Here is a 22708-nt window from a genome sequence, read left to right on the forward strand (position 1 = left end):
TTTGTTTTTCTCTTTCTGATTTACTTCACTCTGTATGACAGACTCTAGGTCCATCCACCTCACTGCAAATAGCTCAATTTCGTTCCTTTTTATGGCTGAGTAATATTCCATTGTATATATGTGCCACATCTTCTTTATCCATTCATCTGTCGATGGACATTTAGGTTGCTTCCATGTCCTGGCTATTGTAAATAATGCTGCAATGAACATTGTGGTACATGTATCTTTTTGAATTATGGTTTCCTCCGGGTATATGCCCAGTAGTAGGATTGCTGGGTCATATGGTAGCTCTACTTTTAGTTTTTTAAGGAACCTCCATACTGTTCTCCATAGTGGGTGTATCAATTTATATTCCCACCAACAGTGCCAGAGGGTTCCCTTTTCTCCACACCCTCTCCAGCATTTATTGAGACAGACATCTGTATAAGACAGACATTTATTCTGTCTCTCACTTCCCATCCACACACCCTTCTTTGGTAACATCAGTTCAGTTTTCCTCAGGGGGATCATCTCTCCCTCACTTTCATTCCAGGCAGACTGAGTGGTATTGATATCACCCCAAGCACCAGGGCTGGGCATGTGACTCAAGCCTGGTCAACTAGAGAATTTTCTCCCTGTGGCCACAGAGGTTGGTTCAGGGATGGACACTGAATCCAATTCAAGCCAATGAGAGACTCAGAATTTTTATTTGAACTATCATGGAAGAGAAGCTATCTTTTCAAAGGGAAATTAGGCTTTAATAAGGATGTAGGCCTGGCAGTGCTGGCAGCCATCATGCATCTCTTGATTTGTGGAGCCTGAGAATGAAGCCAATGTGATTGATGGAAAATAGAATAGAGACATGGAGAGAGACTGATTCCTAATGACACCTTAGAGTTCCTGGACACTGGCTATGCCTGAAACCTAAGTAACCTGGACTTTTCAGTTATGTGATTCAGTAAATTCCTTTTTATCCTTAAGCCAATTTGAAATTTTTAAAATTCATTTGTTTGTCTTGTCACTTACAAGCAAAAGAGTTCTAAATGATATACTAAAGGATACCAGATTAGGAAAGTATGAAGGAGGAAATTTGAAAAGTGATGAATATTAAAGAATAAAGAGTTTCTATAATGGGAAAGCCTACTACCTCTGAGCCCATAGCCATGGAACAGAGTATGCATGAAGGTAAAATTGACCCAATCACTGGAGTCGGTTCAGTAGATGATTCCAGCACTGTACCAGGCTCTGAGCAGCCTGTCCTCAAAATCTCAAAATCTTGGTGGCTGTGCTAGATATTTTGTGTTTGCCCCTCCAAATGCATCTTCTACCCTTTTCCACCCTGTTTTCTTCCTTGGGAGGCCAACCTGTATGGACCACATCAGTGGGCTTCCTTGCCCTCTGACTTTTGGTTGGGTTTGGGCAATGGGACTTACCAGCAGGAGATCAGAGGGAGGGAGGAAAATTAAGTCAAGGTATTTATTCCCCTGTTTCTCTACCTACAAGGTCACCTGACTAGCTTAGTCCTCCAACAAGGTCACCATGCCTCTCAAGGCAGTCAACTGTACACAACTCACTCCTTCTGGGTTCTGGGAACCACTTCCTAACCCTGTCCCTTAGGGTCCGGGGAAGGTAAGACTTTAGCTTATACCAGCTTGGGTTATTGTGCTATTCTTTGTGGTTCCCTGCATCTACACATTTGTAAGTAATCTCTTTGTAAATAAATCCTCTTCCAATTATTCTGTCAACTGTGCTATCTATTTCTTGTTAGAACACTAACTGATGCTATGGCTATACAGGAGCCTGCAGAGAAGTACATCCCGGATACTGTGCTGTCAGACTGAGAGCCTATCACAACCTTCTTAAACCTTTTGGATCCCTCTATCAGCTTTTCTTCCCTCCTAGCCTGCAGCTAAAGAACTTTGTGAACTAGGTAGGGCTATTCAGCCTTTCAACTCCATTTTCCTTGCCCTTTGCCTCCATCCATTCTAGCCCCCCACACACCCCTCAACACACAAACACCCAAAACTCTATTTCCTGCCTGTAAATCACACTTCAGTATGATTTGTATAAATCACACTTCAGTATGATTTGTATAAATCACACTTCAGTATGATTTGTATAAATCACACTTCAGTATGATTTGGTTAAATTACTTTATCATGTTTGAAGTCAGTAAGGAAAAATAACTAACAAAGAACCTAGATGTGGGAAATACATTGGGATCACAGACCTCCCCCCAGTCAAACCATATCATCCTAGTAGACTTTAGCCTAGGGCAGCTTCCAAAAAAAGAAGGGATTCCTACTACAGCCTGGACTCTGAGTCAAACAAGGGAGTGGAAATATTTGTCTTTAGTTGCAATTACAACTAGAGATTTTCTCTGGGAGATGGTTTGTGGTGAGATGTGCCCTAAAGTCACTTAGCTAGACTTTGATCAAGCAATTGCAGCTTCTCTTTGAATTTGGTTCCTTCTCCCCACCTCAGAGTTTCTCATAGTGCTCTTCTCCTACATAAACAAATAGAACAATTTATACTGGAACTTAACCTTAATGAAGAAAGGAAGTTTACTCTGACAAAGTAGTCTTCCGAGAAACTGGAGCATGAAGACTGCAAAAGGAAAAATGCTCAGAAATGGAACAACTTTTAGTTTCATCCTCCTGTGGCCAAATCCCAAGAGCTGGGGGAAAAAAAAGGTGGGAGGGAGAAGAAAAAAAGTCTTAAACTAATAGGCTGTCAGTTGTCAAGTTTTCCACCCACATGTCTGCCCACTATTCCTGTGGGAAAATCAGTGGTACAGTTTAGAAAGAGGAAATCATACACTCCTTTTTTATTTTAATTTATTGCTGCCAACAACTCCCCAAGACGATATTAATGTTTTCTACACGAAGATTCCTAGCAAACAGATGGCTAAGAAAGGTAACTTTAGGATAATAATTTCAGAGCGATAAAAAGTAAAAAATCCTAAGTCTAGCATGGACAAAATCATGAAGGCATTTGGAAGTAGTATTTCTCATTGACAATCAAGTAAAACCAAGTGCATTGCAACAGATGGTATACAACTCAAATCCTGGTACAGCACAGTTTGGGGGACTATTTAAATTAACCCATTAGAAGTTTATTGAATTGTTAGAACCCAACTTTAATGACCATATTATAATATCAAGTTCTGCATAATAAAGCTATTTTTAAATGTCCCAGCTGACATCCCCAACTATCTTAATACTATTCAATATTGCTTTGAAGCTGTGGACACGATGGATTCCACTGAATGAGAAATACTGTATGAGAAAAGATTCATAATTCCTTGTCTAATAGTCAACGTATTCAACAGGATAATGTATTATGTATAATATATAGCACCAGTTGAATTCCTGTGAAATGTTAACTATTCTAACTCAAATTTGACATATGTTTTAAAATGTTTGCGATATCATTCATTGATTTTTAAAAAGATGGTACTTCCTGGTAAGCAGCAGCTCAGAGTAGAAAGAGCACTGGACCTGGAGTCAGATGCAATGCAGGTTGTTTTCACTAAACACTCTCTAATAACCTTTCCAAATCTAATATTCTATTATCTTTTACTACTAAATCTCGAGAGTTTGATTATTTGAGGTAATATTTAGGTGGCTTTGAAGTTATCTTCAAGTTTGTTTCTTTTTAAAAGTTAGTTTTGAAAATCAAATTTGGCAAGGAAAGGGGTTGGGAGGAGACAGTTTCATTGTTTTTTGTATTTTCCACTGATCTGCTGTCACATGTCTTTTAATCATTTGTTAATAGCAGTCAGCCCCCCTTTACTCTGTCACTAAAAGTTGGAAATATGTCTGGGAAGGAGATCCCAAAGAACATCGGCATTCCTTTCAACCATAAGCCAAGAGAGAAGCACTACCTGAGAGACTAGATTGCTGTGGTGTGTTTACATAAGTGGCTCAAATTCCCATGATTAAATAGCTTAGACTTTCTTAAGAGAGTTCACTTAAGCAAATGTTGCTTTTGTTCCCAGATTTCCTTCTTCCCAACACCACTTATATTTATATCTCTACATCAATGTCTGACCAATAGAAATCAAAAGTCAAAAATGTCCGAAATTGATCTCAACATATTCCTCTCCAATCCTGCTTCACTCCTGTATTCCCAGTCTTAATCAACAATATCACCGTCCCACTGATTGTAGCCAAGCTCAAAACCTTGGTGTCATTCTTGACTCCTTCTTCTCCTTCATTGCCCATTCCCCAGTCTTGCCCCTCTCTAATGCACCCTTCACATTGTGGCTGCTAAAGTGCTCTTTCTAAAAAGTAGATATGATCACAGAGCTTCCCTGCATAAAATGCTTTAATGACTCCTTTTTACCTACTGGATAAAACTCCAAGTTCTTTCAGTTCCTGTATACCTTTCTAGCCCAATCCACTGCCACTCCCTGCCATTGCTCTGAGCCCTTTACACTACAGTTACGTGAACTGCTCACAGTTACCCAAACACACCATAGTCTTTTGTGATTATGACTTTGCGTGTGAAATTTCCTCTGCTACTTTCTCAGCTTGAGTTACTTTTCCTCATGTTCCCATAACATTTCCACATACTAGTATTATAACTCTTGTCACACTATATTGTAGTTACTTCTTTACTTGTTTGTCTTCAAACAAAGAGATTCAGACTCTAGATACTTCTAGGTGGCATTTAAGCTTGCTTTGGACCCTGAGACACGGTGCTCCTCTCTGATGCTCTTTTTTTCCTTCTTGTCCCAGCCCTCCCCCAGGTGGAGGCGTTAAGGAGCAGTGGAATGGTCACACGGCCAAAGATAAGACAAAGCAGTCTGGATGATCCACAACCTGGATAAACATCTGCCTCATATCATTTTTTAAGCCAACAAAAAGCTGGCTAATGGGCCTTGAATTTAGGGTGGCCTGGCAGGAGCTTTCTGTATTACCACGTATCAGTTGAGAGACCCTGATTTCAATCCCCAGAGCTGTAGCGGTGGTGGGGGCGGGGAGGGTAAAACACCCATCCCTGATGGTCTCAAAGAACATCACACTACTGTCAGACAAATAGCTCAAGAATAATTAGTTGGCGGAGATCTTCCTTGTTTTTTCCTCTGCCTGAAGCTGAGACAAACCTTTCTGCAGGAACATGTGCCTTTGGATTATTACACCATAAAGCAAGGAATCTAGTACCAGTCACATCCACATGGTAGGTGTTCTCCCCAGTTGCAGTGGGCCTCACCTCCAAAAAAAAAGTCATAGGGAAGGTCTATATTCTGGTCTATCCCAGAACAATATCCAGTTATCGCTGACTTCTGTCCCAGTTGAAGATAACCTAGTCTGTGAATCAGTATTTAGTTGCCCATGTGAGGCAGCCAGTTTCACAAGCACCCCTGGATATAGAGTTCCCTAGGCATGGTGGCCCTAGGTGTATTCTGGATTGGTCTGGTTGGTGATTATCAGGGAAGGACCCTGCCAGGCAGGTTAACAAAAAGGGTTAGTTATCAGCCTGATTGGGAGGAATCTCACCACTAAAAACAACAAATTTTTAGAAAACATGATGAATTTATAATCATTATGGATATTCTCCTTCATGGCTATTGTGAATTTTTATCAGGTATTATATTTATACTACAATGAGACTTCTAGCAGCAAGAATGGGTTTTAGTTTTAAGTGGGGGAAAAGGAAATTAATATAAGCTATTTGTCATCAGGAGAGACTACCTTTAAAAATCAAATAGCTCCCACAATGCCATTTTGAACATATGTCAAAGGCAAGGAAAGATGGTCTGCTGTCTCAGGTGTCCATTTGTATTCTGATTGAAGAAAAAGAATTCAGATGCTACCAGGGTAACATGAAATAAAACAGAAACGGAACTGGTGGGAGTGGCCCCCTAAAGTTCTTAGGTTTCTATGTTCAGAGTAAAGATTACCCTACCCACAAAATGATCATTGATGACATCATTTATGATGCCTTTGCCCTTCAGTTGGCACTGCACAGGCACCGCTTGGTTCTTCACTACGTCTGTAAAGTGCATTGCCACCAGCGGGGAGGTGTAGTTAACCTGTAGGTGGAAGAACAATGAATTCTAAATGTGAGGAGGGGAGGGTATGTGGGGGAGAGCAATAGGATGGAAGTGATTGGATAATCAGTGCAGGACAGAATAACCTCCACAAAGGGAACTGAGTAAATCCCATGATGCCAAGTCACAAATGGCTAAAGCTACTGACATCCTCTCTCTGCCCTGGGACAGTGGGGAAATGACACATTTCCCTCATAAGTCAGTGTCAGTTGTCTGATTGTGCTCTGGGGAAAACCAATTCTAACTCAGCGTTGTATGATTTTCTGGAACTCAGATCATGAATCAAACCAGAACTAGTATTTATCAAGTCTCCATGCTGGAGATGAAACCTTCACTGACCCAAGGCTCCAAGTGGGAGAAACAGGAAAGTGATTATCTGGGCATAATTGAGTGCAATGGCAAGTGATTTGTCTGCTCCTGGCTCTACCACTAACTAGCTATGTGACCTTAGGCAAGTCGCTTCCTCTCTCTGAACCCTAACTTCTCCACCTGAAGGAGTTAGGCCAGACCATGTGTGAGATTCCTTCAGATTTGGAAAGAAGCGGTTGGGATAGAAATAGGTAGAGGGAACTCCTAGTCTGGGCCAGCAGCTTACCTGTTGCTCCCTGATTCCTATAGATCCCAGCCAGCCCTTCCTTTGTCTCTGAGCCCTTTCTGACAGCAAAGACTGAAGGGAATACAGACTTACATGAGTCAGTTTGCCATAGTAAGGGTAGTAACGGAGGTCAAAGGACGCCGACTCTGGGTAGTAATTGATGGATCGGATGTCGTTTTCATCACCTCTCTGTAAATAAAAGCAAGTACAGGGGATATGTGTATAAAAACAGATGATTGAACCTGGTGTACCCCCAAAAAAATAAAAAAAAATAAAAATAAAAAAAAGAACTGTTAAAAAAAAAGCAAGTACATATCAGCTGCTGGGTCACTCAGTGAGTTGGAGCCTGAGCTAAAGGGGCCTGTGTCCCAGGTGAAATCACTGTGTGACCTACAACCGTCTCAGGAAGACCATGAAAGCAGAATGGGGCATAGCTCAGCCCAGACTTATCCTCAGAGGAGTGTTTCCAGGGAGAGACTGTGCTTTGGCTTTTCAGTGCAAAGAATACTGAATAGAAGGCCCAGACCACGGAGGCTGAAGGTTCTCAGTATGGCTCTGTGCTGTCTCCTAGGGGACCCAGGCAGAAGGGCTCCAAAGGGCTTGCAGTTCTGGTGTTGCTCTGGCAAGAGGGCCTACCATGCCAGTCCCTCTCCGAAGAATCATACTGGTCCTGGTACCTGGTCTTGGACTTTGGAGCTGAGGCAGGTGTAAGTTGGAACGTGCTTAGTACATCCCACTCCACAACAACGTGCACACGGTGCACTCATTTCTGGTTGAGGTCCGACCCAGTGCACAGGGATCTGATGCATAGGGACACAGCCTGTAGTTGGGTCACTTAAACGGGTGTCTCTGACCACATTCTCTGAGGTGCTTAATTATAGGAGGTGGGATCAGGAGGATAAGCAAGGGGGGAAATCATTAAATAAACAAGTCTACCCTCATCATATCATGTTAGGTACGGGACTGTCCATTTTGCCCATGCATTAGGCTTGCCCTAAATAGCAGAGGTCTAGAGGCTAGTAAGGGACAAATAGTACATCACTACTAGCAAATCACTCACTTGGGTCACGTGATTACGTCTATCGATATAGCATAAAGGCTCTTAGTATAAACTGAGTTCTCCTTAATTTATTCTAATAATTACTCCTTCATGCTTGATTTCCACAAGTGAGTGTGGATTTGACCAGTATTGATTATTATAGAATGTATGATGACTCAATATTTTTTTTTTTTTTCTGAAAGGACAGTTCTCAGCAAGGTTCGATGTAAGCTGAAAAATGTATGGCTTCCACTAGGAAACTATAAGCAGGACTTAATCCAATTAATATGCTAGTTTAAGACTGAGTTCGTCTTTATGCTTTTATATATTCTTCTAAAAAGTAATGAAATTCATTTTTTGTGAATGGCGTGTGGAATCAATTCCACCGGTTTGTAGTCACACCTCACATGTGTGTATATTTATACATGCGCACATTTATGTCAACAGAATGAATGTCCTTCCTACCTGTTCACCTGGCAAGTACTGCCTGACCTTTCAAAGCTCATCTTCAGTGTCATCACCTCTAATGTGGAACTAAGCTTTCCCTCTTTAATGTCCTCACTGCACCTTTCATAGCACCTGTATTACTTGATTGCCCTGATTTCAGAGACAGAATCATATTTATCTTGGCACCCCAACACCTAGCAAAGTACCTGGTACTTAATAAGTGATCCATAAATGCTTGCTGAATGTGAACTGTTGACTGAACAAATGCTACCTTTTGCTGCTTTCTGATCTGCCACCATCAAGAATGGAGTTTTGAGCAGCATCTCTGGTACTGAGAATGGGATTACCTGGCTTTGCACACTGGCTAGACAACTGTCCAGGACTGGGGGTGCAGTAGGTGTTATTAAACAGGGGGGAGCTACTGCCGGCTTAAGCAAACCCAAGATCTAGGGCTTTTCCTACAAAGGAACTAATTGGCACAGATGAGATAGGAGTTAATGGTCCCTTGAAGGACAGTTAATTAGCATATTAATGGAGTTCTGTTTATACTTCCCTTGTAGTCATTTGTTATTGCAACACCCAGTGCCACTGGTCATTGCTGCAAAAAGTGAAATTCAGTTTTAAAAGCAGGGACTAATGACTCTAACGAAAGCTGCTTGTTTAGTTCAAAGAAACAAGTAATTAGAGCTAAAAGGAAAAGTGTAAACAGAATCCCAATTAATGACTTGGCACATTGTTGTTCCCTGCTGGGGCCCTTAGCTGAGGTTCAGTCTTTGGCTTTCACAGGTATAAATCTGCACGTGCACGCACACACACACACACACTACATACATGAATACACATGAATGAAATGCTTTCTGGAAATAGGGAGGCCTGAAGGTATAAATGGGGGTGTAGTTATGAAAAGATTAACTCTTTCCCTAACCCTTAGTCAACCATCCATGGTAAAGCCCTTGGAAGGGATGACCCACCTTTTTGCATGAAACAGATGTGCTAGCAGTACTTACTCAAAAAAGGCACTTTACCTGAACTTTGCAAGAAACCTTCACAGGGTCTCCACGCTCAGGACGAAAGCCAACAATCTAGCAAAAGAAAACAAATTATTTTTTAAACAAAAAACAAAACAGATTTGACAGTAAAAATACGGCTTTTCTAAATCTCCTTTGAGTCATCCTTTCTTTAGGCATGAGCTTGATCTGTTTTGCCCTCTCAGAAGTGTTACAGAAAGCAGAAAATGCAAAATATCTTCAGAGCTGCACAGCTCAGCTTACTTCTTATTTTATTTGTGTCTGATATGAATATCAGACACAATGGTAACTGCAGCAAGATTACCCGGAAGATGTAAAGAACATACTGGTGTCAAGATGAGTGTGCCTGGTAAGGCTGTGCCACACCTGAGGCATGGCAGGAGAGCAGGAAAATGTATTGCTTGTGATATAAGAATTGTCTCCTGTCCCACCCCGTGTCAGTCCCCTGTTCCAAGCAGCTCAAGATCTCATTCCTTAGAGACTGTCATACAGAGTGAAGTAAGTCAGAAAGAGAAAAACAAATGTATATTAACGCATATATGCAGAATCTAGAAAAATGGTACAGATCACTGGTTTGCAAGGCAGAAATAGAGACACAGATGTAGAGAACATACATATGGACACCAATAGGGGAAAGCAAGGGTGGGGGTGGGAAGAATTGGGAGATTGGGATTGACATATACACACTAATATGTATAAAATAGATAACTAATAAGGGAAAAAAGGGAAAAAAAAGATCTCATTCCTGACAGAGCCATCAAAGTGCAGGTTTAGGGGTGCTGGAGAAGAATCGAAGTAGGAAGTGTTCGAGGAGAGAAGGAATTATTGCTTGGTAGGTTTGCCCGGTTGTTTGTATTACTGATGCTCTTAGTAAAAATGGCCAAACTTACAGGGTATGAAGACAGAGCCCAAGAGAAATGGAATGGCCAGAGCCCTCCTACCCAACTCATTCACTTATCATCACCAGAGTGTCAAGGGCCAATATACCCGGTTCATCTTTAGAAGGATGCAGGGCTGTCCAGTAGAGTAGCCGAAAGTAGGGTCCTCCAGGCCAGAGCAGTTCTTCAGGAAGGAGCGCTTAAATTGGCAGGCCTTCTTGTCCTCATCCTCATCACCATCTTGGATGAAGTACTGGCCCGGGGGACAATCTACATTCATTTCCTCTTGAAGACTGTCATTATAACCTAAAGCATGTGTGGGTGGCAGATGGTCATGTTAGACAGGTACTACAGAGGAAGGCCATGTTTTCAGTAGTTCTCCTCCCTAGTTTCCTTTCTCCAGCTTGCTTGTGCTCCTATAAAAGCGCACTTAGTTTGTCCTAGGCTCTGTGACCTGGCATCAGGTGCCCAAGGCCCTTCATCAGTAATATCCCTCCAAGAAGCCTTCTGGGCTAGTCCCCTCAGCCCATTTTGATTGCCTGTCCCCTTGCTTTTCATTCCTTTGAACTTCTTCGATATGTCTCTGTATGCTTGTCGCTTTATAACTTTTCTCTATTTTCCATTACTTTTTTCAGATATGGTAAATTGTAAACTTGGTGGGCTGCCTTTTCTACTTCTGGGAGAGGAATAGGCACATAGTAGATGGATTTTGGAAAAAGGATTGAATCATATCAAGGCATGGCATATATAAGGAGGCAAAGCACCTGGGCTAAATCTCTTTTAGTTCACCCTGGGAAACATCTCTCTTTGAGGTGAATGAGAGGCACCTGATGCAAGAAAGTGAAAAGTGTGTATTGTGGGACAGGAGGAAGGGGGAGGAAGAAGAGGTGATAAATCAGCTCCTCATTCCTTACAGAGGGAAGTTAGCACTGCAAAATAGAAGCTTGGGTTAAAAGACAGAAAACAATGACAACCATAGGGTCTCCACTGAGAGGATGAGGGGGTGAGATCTTGTCTCCTGAGACCTGAGGCACTCAGGGTTAATTTCCCTCTACATTGGAGGAAATTTAACGTGTCCAAGGTACATTTATCAGGGAGAGAGCTGAAAAGGGCTGTGAGCTGACTCTTTGGGCTACTAGATGCCATAGAGCTCCGCTTTAGAAATTACTGCATTATTCCCAATTTGGTTCTAAATGATGGAATCCAGTTAGTCCTGTTAGATCCAGCCCCCATGCATTCATGTTTAAAGTAGCTCAGTTTTTCAGAGGAGACTTTGCACCTATGATCCACAGAGGTAAAACCCCACATGTACTGCTGGATCCTCATCTAGACAGAATGTGACTTGTTTGTTATTAGAAGCAACTGGGAATTTTAAATCTATTCCAATTATGGCTAAGCCTTTATTTTTCCTTTGACAAAGCCACATTCAATTCAAGGTTTTGTTTTACTCTCTTTTTTTTTAGAATAAGAACTATGTTCAAATAATAACTTTCTAAATAGAAGCTGTAATCATGTGCTCATTGTTTCTCTTGAGGTAGTTTCATTAAAAATAATGTGACATGGACATGACCCTTATTGCAAAATCCCTGTCCTCATGGGAGTGAAATTGATACTCTGGGATGTCTATTTCAGAGATGTGTCCCTTTTAAACAGGCCATATTATCTACACTTAGGAACTAAAAAACCCAATGCTTTTCCTAATGTTCCCCACCTCTGTTATCAGGTCAGAATTGATATTTCTGCATCTACTACCTTCTTGGAGGAATTTCCTCAGCAGAGATTCTGGCAGTACATTTGCAATAGCGCACAAGCATTTTGAAAGAAAAGAAGATATTGTGCTGGCTATGAGGCCCAAAACATTTCTGGGAACCAAAAATGGAACTCCATGGATTCAGAAAGAATCCAGCTCCTCTCATTTTACAGGTGAGGAATCTGAAGCTCAGACTTAACCAAGATGACACTGCATTACCAATACAAAGCTGAGTTTCTAACTCCTGGTCAGATGGCATCAGCAAAGAATTATGAAAAGCAGAACTTCTCAAGCTTTAATGGGCATACAGATCACCTGCAGATCCTCATTCAGCAGGTCTGGGTGGGGCCTGAGATTCTCCCTTTGCAACAAACTCCCAAGTGATGCTGATGCTGCTGGTTCCTGGATCACACTTTGAGTAGCAAGGATGTCAAGAACAGAAACAAGGGTTTAAATTTAAACACTGGTTCTGTTACTGGGAGACTTTGATGATGTTTCTTCCCCTTTCTGAGCCTCAGTTCCCCCATTTGTAAAACAGATTCTGCTATGCATGGTTAAAGTTCGATAACAACATTTATGCATTTAAATAACACTTCCTATCACATGAGAGAATCCTCTTAATTCACTGCAGATTCTGTTGGCCACCCCCATCACCCCACTTCAGCCAGGCCAGGACAACCAAACCAGTCTAACTGGCTTTTTCCCACAAATAATAGGTGCAGTAAACCCATGGGGGTTCCTCTTAGATAGCTGGATAAACACAGAGACTGTGTGCTCTATGTTTAACCTTAACCAAGCTGCTGCCTCAGCTTTCACCCTGTGTAAGGGCTTCTCAGAAAGCCATTCATTCGCCCCTGAAAATGTATTTGATGACGCTATAGAGACAGGCATCTTGGAAACACTTGCTATCAAAATGTTGGAGTGACTGCCACCCAACTTCCTCTAACTCCCTTTTGGACTGCTATTTAAGTAAAAACCCTGTTCTCCTCCTTTAAGATGGATCAGCTCCAGGAAATGAATTCTCTTACCTTGAGAAAACATAGGAGGCAAGAATCTTCCTGTTCTGGAGAACACTCTTCTTTTCTCACAACTATCTCCCCCCAGAATTATCTTTTATAATCGATCATTATTGAGTCATCTGGATGTGCCCAGGACATAACTAGGTGGTATAGGGTGTTCAGGAAGAGAAAACAAGTTCTCTGCCCCAATGAACTTATCTTACTGGCTTATATGCTTTCAAGGCAACATACAATCACAAACCACAGCAGTTTTGATTGTATCTGCAGGTGCTAAGGGGGTTGCAAGGAAAGGAAAAACCAGAATGGGCAGTGTTAGTAAGACTGGGATTTCTGAGCCAAGTGAATTTAAATTTTGAGTTCCCACCCATCACCTTTCCAAAGAGATTCTCACCATTCAAAGGAACTTACCCTGGAGAAAGCCATTTAGACTAATCACATAATGCTGCCAGGTGTCAGGTTCAGAAACGTTGAAGTTGAAGTTAAGGCTATGGGCGAAGGGTCTGATCATAACTCCTGGCAATGAAAACAGGTCTTGGATATATTAACCCGTTCTTGGGATAATTTTTTTGTATCGATTCCCATGAAACCATTTCCCCCCAGGCAATCAAAATGAAAAGGACCATAATTTGCCAAGTACCATTTTACTTTTACTCTTAATAATTGAATCCCTAAGTCATTACCGGGAAGAGCCAAAGTTAATTGAGGCTGAACATGCTGTGCAAGCAGATTTCTGTCCAGCAAGTTCTGACAGCACAGGGTGTTTGGGCACTCACCAGGAGGCTTCACCCTCTCAGTGAAGGTCGGCATGTAAGGACTGATGGTCAGAAATAGCGTGTACATGCAGAGGGTGATCACAGCAGCCAGGGAGGCATAGAAGAAGAAGTAAATGACTAAGATCAGGCCTGCAGAACAATCAGAGATGAGGGTGGTCAGTGCTGGCCAATAAGCCCTGCCTCTGCATTTGAACTCATGAACCAGAACCAGCACAAACATGTGACATGCCTTTTTTTTTAATTCCCCAGACTCAGTATGTCCTTGCTTATTCAGATTTCACCAATTTGAAATTGGCGAGAGTTGCGTCAGAGGTCCGATGGAAGGGCTTGCTGAGCAAATGATGACCATGAAGAAGATTACAGGGGAGTGGAGTTTAAAGTACTGTAGAGGGCAAATTGCTTGGGAGTCCTCTGGGCAATGGTTGCTGTCCTAAGTACAAATCATTCTTTGCTACTCATTAAAGCAGGTGCCCTAAAGAGTCCTAGCAGCTTGGTTCCAGTGATTATATGTATTTGCAAGTGATGAAAACAGCATTTCTTTTCACATAGCCTATAATTCAAACTTTTGATTCATTTCCACTGGACTTGCCTCTAATGAAGGCAAAGTGAGATTTCACTTTACGTATTTCAAATCTTATTCATCTTTGGCAAAAGTTTAAGTGACTCTGCTTTTCAAAAAGAACATTAACACAGGATGGGGAAGGGAAGAGGGGGAAACTGTACTTAATTACTGACACCTGCTACCTGTGAGCTCTACCTGTGAGCTTGGGCAAGTTATAGAACCTCCTGGTACCCCCGATTCCTCACAGGTAAAATGGGGATAAGTTTAGCACTTACCTCATATTCTGATCTATATCCGTAACAATATTTGAAATTCAGCCTTTCCTTACATCCTGTCCTGACTCTACTACTTCCTAACTGTTTAATCTTAGACATGCTATTTACCTCTCTGAGCCTCAATTTCCTTATCTGTAAAATAAGGATAATTATTACTTCTTAACATTGAATAACACATGTAAATAGCATAGCACAGAGCCTGGCAGATACTAAGTCCTCTATAAATGGAGTCTCCATCATTCTTATTATTAATATTATTATCGCCATAGGACCAGAAGCACAGTTGTGTGAATTCTTCCTCTGTGGTCTGGATTAGGACTAGGTTTGCCCCAGGATTAGGCAGCACAGAATGAGTGAATGAGCATGAGATTGCTGCTGAGAAGCTCTTTTTCAAGTCCTCCTTGGGGTTCTCTCAGAAAATAATATCTAGCTCTGCTCACAGCAGTGACATGATGTAGGAACTACAGATTTGAACTGAATCATGAACCAGACACTGAAACAAACCACATAACTTTGCTGTGCTCCAAACCAAATTCAAATGTTAATTTTTAAATTGATCCATGAACCAAATAAAATTAACCCCCCCCCAAAAAAAAAGGATTGGGGAAAAGGAGAAAAAAATTCTTAGTAATCTAACTGGAAGTGAACCTTTATGCTTTATAAGATGATTTAAAGCAGAACTGGAATATGAACACATTGATTCCGTTGGAGTCCCTGGAGAAGAAACAGCAGCGCCTCATGTGCCTGTGATACTTGGGTGCTGCCGCCAGCTGTCCTGATGGGATGTGCCCTGTGCCTCTTCCTCCATTCCTCTACTCCCATCCTCATCCTGGGAACTGATCAACAGCTGGAGCCATCCTGGGGGCCAGAAGGCTCAGTTTCATGGTTGAAAGGAAAGCAATAGTATACAGGTACATTCCCCTAGAGATATCGTCCTTCTTGCCCAGAATGTGTGGCCAGGAAGCTGTAGATGGGAGAATGGCACTACCAATGAATCCCCTCAGCTTTGCCTAGGAGTCTGTGTCCTGGAGTCTGTGATAAGCTAACTATCTCAGCTGCAGCACATTCCCATCCCTGGCAAAAACCAAGCACTGTACCCACCTGAACCCACTGATCCCTCCAACCCTTTCTGTTTCAAATGTCCAAGTTTTACTTGGGCTGCTCCTCTAGGTAATCCAGGTTTCTCACCTTAATGCCCCACACAAGCTTGGATAGACCATTATACCTTGAATAGACTAGGTACCCACCATCCTAACTCTCAGTCTTTCCACTAAAACACCCCATCAGGTCCTGAGGCCCTATCCATCAGGGCCTTGCTCATTGCTAGAGTTCATGAAGACAGTGTGGTGTTCTGGCAAGAGAATGAACTTCAGTGTTCATCCAGCCTGGGTTTGAATCCCAGTACTGCCACTTTATTAACTGTGTGACTTTAGATAAGTTACTTACCCTCTCTAAGCCTCAGTTTCTGCATCTGTAAAATGGGGATAATAATATTACTACCTCATACAGTTCTTGTGAGTACCCAATAAAATAACATACAGCTCCTAAGAACAGAAGTTGCCCAGCTATTAGAGGAAAAGCCCAGAATATAATAGGCTGGGTGAATATGTCAGTCATGTTGATGTCCAGGCTGGGACAGGGTTAGTCAGTGCTTAAGTGGCACCTAGTTCTCAAGCAAGAGGGCAGCAAGGCATGTGATGGCCTAGGCATTAACATCAGTTTGCCCTTTGCCCAGGAGTAGCCTGGGCTTTCCTTAGACCCGCTACCCAGAGGCCTGGATATGGCCTACCGTGCAGTGACCCCACTGCCATATCTTCCCTGGGCACTTGAACCTTCCTCCCTCATCCCCACTTATTGGTCCGTGGATTGTTCTCCACAGGCGCAGTTGGGATCAGCTCATCTGGTTAATGGCTGGCTCTTTAAGGGTTAACGTAGGGCTCCCTCTCCCAGAATCACACTTGCATTTCACAAGGCCTGTTTTTCCAGTCCTCTTTAGGCAAGGGAGAAACAGCTGTGCCCCTTTTGAAGCCCCAGTGAGTGTCCAGCATTTGTCTGCAGCTTCCAGAATGTCGGAATGTTCCTTGAATGGTACATTTGTTCCAGTTGAGAGTTCGAGGGATGGGCAGGGGTGGGGCTGGGAACTGAAGAGGGGTGAAGGGAGGTGGGTGTTGTTCAGAGCCCCACACCTGCTATTCGTAATTCCAGGAAGCAGGGCTGGTCGTTTCACCCTGACTGAGCTGAATTAGAAACATAAGCTACAAAGGAGAGAATTCTCAGCCAAAGCGGCCTTTAGAAGGCATGACCATCGACTTTAGCAACCTAGACCTTGGCACTGGGGGACTCTTATTTCATCCGTAGAGTTATCTATTTTTCTCTTCTGTGGGTTAACTGAGTTCAAACCAGCAGCTGCTCTTTTCCTGGGATGTTCAGAGAGTGTGGCGAGTGTGAATTTTACCACAAGCTAAATCTCCTGAGAAGGATCAGCATTAATTGTTCAAGAGGTGAGTAGGACCCTGGGAGAGGAGTGCTGGGGAGCTGTGAAGTAAAAGTGGTGGCAGCATGTGGTACAAAGAGGAAATGTTAGGGACCGCAATCCTGCCGTTGATCAAGCAATATGGGGGCTCAGCCTTAAATCGCTAGAAATGATCCTTTTAACCCATTTCTCTCTATACACCATGGGATCATAAAGCATCTGCAAGCTGGGGCCAGTGGTAGCCCTGGCTCTGCTTCTCTGACATTACGAGCTGAAATAATGAGGCTGTACAAACCCTTGGTCAGGTTAGCAGGGACTTGGGTCTCATATCCTAGGAATAGTCTTCTGCATAGTACCTTCTACTTTACAATTTTAACATCTTATTGGAGCCTCAGGCTGATTCTGTGAGAGAGCTAAGGCAGGTACTGTTTCCCTCATTTAGCAGGTGAGGAAACTGAGGCTCGGAGAAGATAAATGATGAGCCCGAATTACAGATAGACAGTGACAGGGCTGGGGCTTCAACAAAATCCATGCTTTTTCAACTCATTCTTACTGTCTCTTTGCACTGCAAATGCTATTGAGCCCAGTGAATTTCAGCTATACAGTCAATTTTGTTCACCCACTTGGAGTTTGTCCTGATGACATATGCCCATTATTTCCCTAGGCATTGATCCCGTTACATGAAGTGCTAAGAGAAGTTTGCAGACAAGCCCATCCAACGTATGGTAAAGGAGTCCTGGACACCAAGCTAAAAGCAAAGGACACCCGACTGGGGCATTGGGACAATTGGGACTTACTCCAACTCTGACCTGTTCGGGCCAGAGACATCCTTTTCTCCGGATCCCACAGGTATTCGTTCATGATCTGCAATTTCTGCCACCAGGCACTGCCTGTTTCCTGACCCTGACTTTCTTCCTCCTCCTTTTCCTCTTCTTTCTCTTCCTCTTCTTCCTCCTCCTCCTCCTCCAAATCAGGTACCACCATCACCTGAGCCTCTTCTTCTGCTTCTTCCTCTTCATCTGCTAAGTAGTTCTGGTTCACTTCATCCTGATCATCCTGAAACAATGACAAAACATAATCCCCGTGTTGGAAAAGAAAATTTCCAATGGCACATCCTACCAGCCAAAATAAATGCAAAACGACTCAATATTTGGAGATGCTTCAGATGTCCACTTACCCATAAACATACCTGTTGTTGCAAGAGGCAGGTTTCTTTCTCTCTGTTCTTTTGCAGGAAATATCCTTTCTATGACCCATTTTGACCCAATACTCTTTTCATAGAGGTGCAAGTTTTATTCTTGGCTTCAGGCATTTGGGCTCTTCCCCCAGAACCGCTCATGTCATAACTCTGTCCTGGGGCCTTGGTTTCCTGCTTAACTTTGTCTGGCCTGTCAGGGCAGAGCTGAGCTCAGCACTGGAGGATGGAGTAGTTTTAGACACTTGTGTCCGTGATGGCAAATTCTCAGTCTAAGCCAGCTTTGTCCTAACACCCTGTACACTTTCAGCTGCTCAACCTCACCATCCTAAGTTGTGGCTAAAAATAGCCTGGGACAGACATCAGGAAGAGAGGCCAGCTGCTGTACCCCTCCTCAAAACTTAGACTGTCTTCCCAACAGAAACAAGAGATGGGGGGGTGTTATCTGCTGCTTCTCTGACTGTTGCCCACACTGGAGCCTCCTCTTGCCTTAAGCAAGTTGGACAGACCATCTGAGGGCTGGGATGGCAACTGATACTTCCTTAGTCTTCCCACTCCCAACCCCATACCCTAGGCAGAAATCTGGGCATGTAGTAAATGCTCAGCACATATTTGTTGATTGACTGATTGCTGCCATTACTTGAGATCTGAAACTGTAATCTCCGAGTGGTTCTAAGAAAATTAAACAACAAAAACAACCAAAAAAAAAAAAAAAAAAAGAAAGAAAGAAAGAAAAGAAAAGCCCAGACTTCACCAAATGGTATTTCAAATGCCTCCCAGCCATAGGCTGGAGAGTTAGATCTTTGCACTTTGTGGGACTGCCACCCTCCCTTCTCTCTGCTGTCCAAATCTGAAGAGTGGCGGGGCCTGTGCACCTGTTGGGGTTGAATGTGTCAAATGATAGAGGCCAGGGGCTCTGTGCTGCCCCCTCCCTGCCTGATTCCTCAAAGGCCATTTAGAGGACACTCAGCTAAAAGGGCTACCGTGGCTGTGTGGGCGGGGGAAGCAGTCAGAAAACTAGGTTGTTCAGAATCAGTAAAAGTGATGCAGAATGACGAGGCTCTACTCTCAGCATTTAGTCTACCCAGCGCTATCTAGCTCTTGATTATAAGCACTCTTGAATTGCTCTCTAATTTGTTCAGATGTACAGCTTTATGTCACGCTCCATATCAGTGCTGACAGGGACCTTGAAGATTCACTTCCCCACTTGAGGCCCAGAGAGGGGACAGGATCTAGCCCAGATCATGCAGCAAGTTCATGATAGAGCTGACAGTCTCAGAACCTATGTTTCCTGATAACCTGGACAATGATGTTTCTTTCCTATCACACTGAGCACAGGTGTCTAGAGGCGGTTTAGCAGATTTATGGAGCACAATGATGTGTTAGATTCTGTGTTCCCAAGAGACTGGAGGTGCATATAATCAAAGATTTCTAACTCTGACAAGGACTCACAGGGTGAGGCTTAGGAAAACAAACCTCATCACTCAATGTTGAATGGATTAACAAATGTTCTTAAATCTCTTTCCCTTGTGTGTGAACATATATACCCATTTGACCTCCAGAATTACATTCAGAACACCCAGAGGGCAGGGCCTATATTTTCTAACTCCTTTGATGGCCCTCCACAATGTGGAGCCCGCAGCTAGGTAACCAGTGGGTACTGAACAAACGTCAGTGATAACTGGATGACTGAAACCTCCTGGAGCAGGGCTCTGGCGGAGTGCTGTCACAGAGCTTGCTGCACTAACACTCATTTGGACTGTAGTGGGTAGTCATCATGAGCCCCAGAGAATGTAATGCAACTGAGAATCTCAGAGAATTTGAAGTATAACCTTGCAACGTGGAGGAATTTATATTCCCTTTATATTTTCCGGAAAATTTCCTTTTCTCTCTTGGTTGCCTGTTTGCCTGCCCTCCACCTCTGCTCCACAGAGGAGGCAGCTGGCTTTGGCCTCAGCCTGATCTTATTTGGAGATGTGAGCTCTCACGATAATCCCATTAAAGATGGCTTGTCATTAAAGCTTTACCCTCCCGGGAAGAATTAACCTTCTCAGAGCTAATTTCCCCACGGCTCTCACACTGCCTGAGCTTCAGGAACCGCAAATATCTTTTCCCCTCGCCCCTGCTTCCAGGTATAGGAGAACCTCACAGTGTACAAGAGAGGCACTTTTGTGCAACTAACTATTTAATGGAATCCAGTAGGGAATCCTTTGGTAATGAGAGGGTCTGTTTTTGTCAGTTTCCTAAAGCAGCACTGCCCTCATGTGATTGTGTGTGTGAGTGTGCGGGGATAGAGTGGTGGGCATGTGCTGGGGCCATCGTGTTGCCCTAAAAGGAAAGAGTCTGAAGGGCAGAAGGTGGCTCCATTTTGAGCACTCTAAATATATAAACATATAAACAAATATATAAACAAACAGTATGACCCAAAAGATAAATTTGTGCCCTGCATTAAGTAACACCCTGTAAACATTTGAACGGTTGGTTAATTTTAAAAGAGACATTAGCACCCGATTATTCACTGCATCAAATAATTTCTTTTTAAATTTGACCAACTATTCCCTATAAAGAGCAAGATCCCCTGATGCATTTAAAATCCAAACCAGTTGACAAATAATTGAAATTACACACAACACTTAGGCGGCATTATAAAGAAAAGAAGCCAAGTAAGGAATAGTTATATATGCCCTACAGACTGTGACTGCTCTGAGGCCTGGAAGGGACTTTGGGGATGTCAAAAGAGAGATTCTACAGAGATTCTTTCCAGTTACGAGAAGCCCTCTGCAAGTTGATATGGGGTTAGAAGGATTCGTGTCTTCTGCTGGCTGTTGACAGTCTTCACTTAGCTCCCTGGTTAGGTAAGTGGCCATTCCCCAAGAAAAATGGATTAAACTTTGTTTCTTCCTGGTGCTCAGATCACAACCCTCTCTGGGGGACGTTTCAGAATGTACCTCCCTGCAAAAAAGTACTGCATGTGGCATATATTCGTGATTTCTACCAAAGTAAATGCAAAGAAACTTTGGATTCAAAGAAATTTGTAATGCACCCTGGAGATAAATGGTGACATTGAAGGTGGGGTGTGTGAGTGTTGGACAGGGTGGGGTGGCAGGCAGGGAGGCAATGGGTGCTGGAGGATCAGAGGGTTAGGGAGTGGCATGCTGTAAATATGATGGAAAGAGCACAAGATTAGAAGTGAGGAAACCTGCATTCTCACTTTGGCTCCTCTGGTAACTTGCAAGTCACTCCTGTGCTCTGAGCCCCAGCAGCCTCCTTTACATAATGACGCGTTCTGGAGAGATGATGTCTAGGACTGCTCCCAGCTTCCATCTAGGATTCCATGATTTTAACTATCGTTTGGAATTTCTGCTTTAAAAAAAGAGCAGCTGGGTTCCTAAGAGCTACCACCCAAAGGGGCCGAGACAGCTGGGTAGGCAGCGCCTTTCATTTCCTCTTCCCTTTCCCTTCTCTCTTGGCTGAATTTCTTGCTATCGGAATGAAACCTCTACTCCCAGACTCCAAAAGGTCCGCTCAAATTCTGGATTCCCACGAAAAATTTTTAGAAGGTCCCTTATTCTCTGGCATTTCCCCCTTCCCGTATCTTTGTTGCACAGGAAAAGGGGCTTCCTCCTTCAATCCAGCAATTTAGGGTGTGATGGGGTACCAGGAGTCACTGCTTACACTTGAAACTATGGGCTTCCTTAAACTTCACTGTTCCTGCCCATCCTAAGGAGAAGCAGCCCTAAGCCACGACCTATACAACCCCCAACCCACCCCACTAAAAAGGGACAGCAAAATATTCTGCTCCCTGGGACTCACAAGTCTGTAGCGATAACCGTAAGGAAAGGCCGAAGCCCTTCTGGACCGGAGCTGCCTTCTCATGGCTGTTCAGTGGACAAAGACGCGGCAGAGGCAGGCAAGTGGGTGAGAGCTCTGGAGCTTCTGCTGGTACAGGAGACACTGGTTGCTGGGGATACTTGGCGCCTAGTAAAAGTGAACCCTCCTGGCATGAGCCCTTCCCCAAAATAATCTAACATGCCCCTCTCTCATTGGTTGGCCCCTTCCCTGAATCAAAGGAAAGCCCTTATGGAAAAGCAAGCTCATCATTACAGGGAGGGGGAGATATTCTGGGTCACGAGGATGAGCGACTCACCCCCCCCCCCCCGAACTTTACGTCTTTTCCCACTCCCTGCCCTTCTCTAGCGCCTGAGCTACTATGGGCCCAATGGAAATCTTAAGTTGTGTTCTTCTCAATTGAGAGTTGGATATCAGTGTGTGCAGGGGGTGGGGCGTGGGTGGGAGTTGGGGGTGAGGGGAATTGGCCAAGAATAACTTTCTTTTTTCATAAGGCTGATCTCATGCAAAAGGATCTAGGGTGTCAGGAAAGATTCCCTTTGCTCTCCCCACCTCCCCCCCCACCCCCCACCAAGCCACCTACAATATTCGTTATTTGTGTCAATCCACCAGCCTCTTAAATGTGGATTATGTGTTCTGATTTCAGAGGCCAGGCTCCTGCTTTGCCCCTCCCTGCCCAAAGAGGTTCTTGGACTTAAAGAAGCCTTTTTCTAGTCTACATGTCAGAATGACCCCATCAACACTGCCCCTCACACACACACACCCCTTGGAATCCTGGCCAAATTTCT

General features: G+C 43.4%; 1 protein-coding gene across 2 annotated transcripts; it reads right to left on the reverse strand.

Moving 5' to 3' along the window:
* Positions 1-2191: 2191 nt before the first annotated feature.
* On the reverse strand, positions 2192-21990 carry ATP1B4 (ATPase Na+/K+ transporting family member beta 4). 2 transcript variants are annotated; one of them, XM_057718392.1, is made up of 8 exons: positions 21885-21990; positions 17686-17932; positions 13567-13695; positions 13202-13306; positions 10134-10330; positions 9144-9200; positions 6726-6821; positions 2192-6019 (listed from the first exon to the last, which is right to left on the reverse strand). In XM_057718392.1, exons 1-8 carry the CDS (start codon positions 21945-21947, stop codon positions 5858-5860), a joined length of 1056 nt encoding a protein of 351 aa, XP_057574375.1. In that variant the 5' UTR covers positions 21948-21990; the 3' UTR covers positions 2192-5857. The 2 variants fall into 2 exon arrangements, with proteins under 2 accessions (XP_057574375.1, XP_057574374.1); XM_057718391.1 differs by having other exon boundaries at positions 17674-17932.
* Positions 21991-22708: the final 718 nt, after the last annotated feature.

This window comes from Hippopotamus amphibius, chromosome X (assembly GCF_030028045.1).
Source record: "Hippopotamus amphibius kiboko isolate mHipAmp2 chromosome X, mHipAmp2.hap2, whole genome shotgun sequence".
In the NCBI taxonomy this organism is placed as follows: Eukaryota; Metazoa; Chordata; class Mammalia; order Artiodactyla; family Hippopotamidae; genus Hippopotamus; species Hippopotamus amphibius.

Bases quoted from the DNA above. Each gene is read 5' to 3' on its own strand.
- ATP1B4 (XM_057718391.1), bottom strand. From the start codon at position 21,947: ATGAGAAGGCAGCTCCGGTCCAGAAGGGCTTCGGCCTTTCCTTACGGT. The intron at 10,331-13,201 runs GTAAGTTCCTTT...CACATGCTTTAG, and splicing joins TCTAAATGGCTTTCTCCAGG to GTTATAATGACAGTCTTCAA. The intron at 6,020-6,725 runs GTAAGTCTGTAT...TTCCACCTACAG, and splicing joins ACTATGGCAAACTGACTCAT to GTTAACTACACCTCCCCGCT.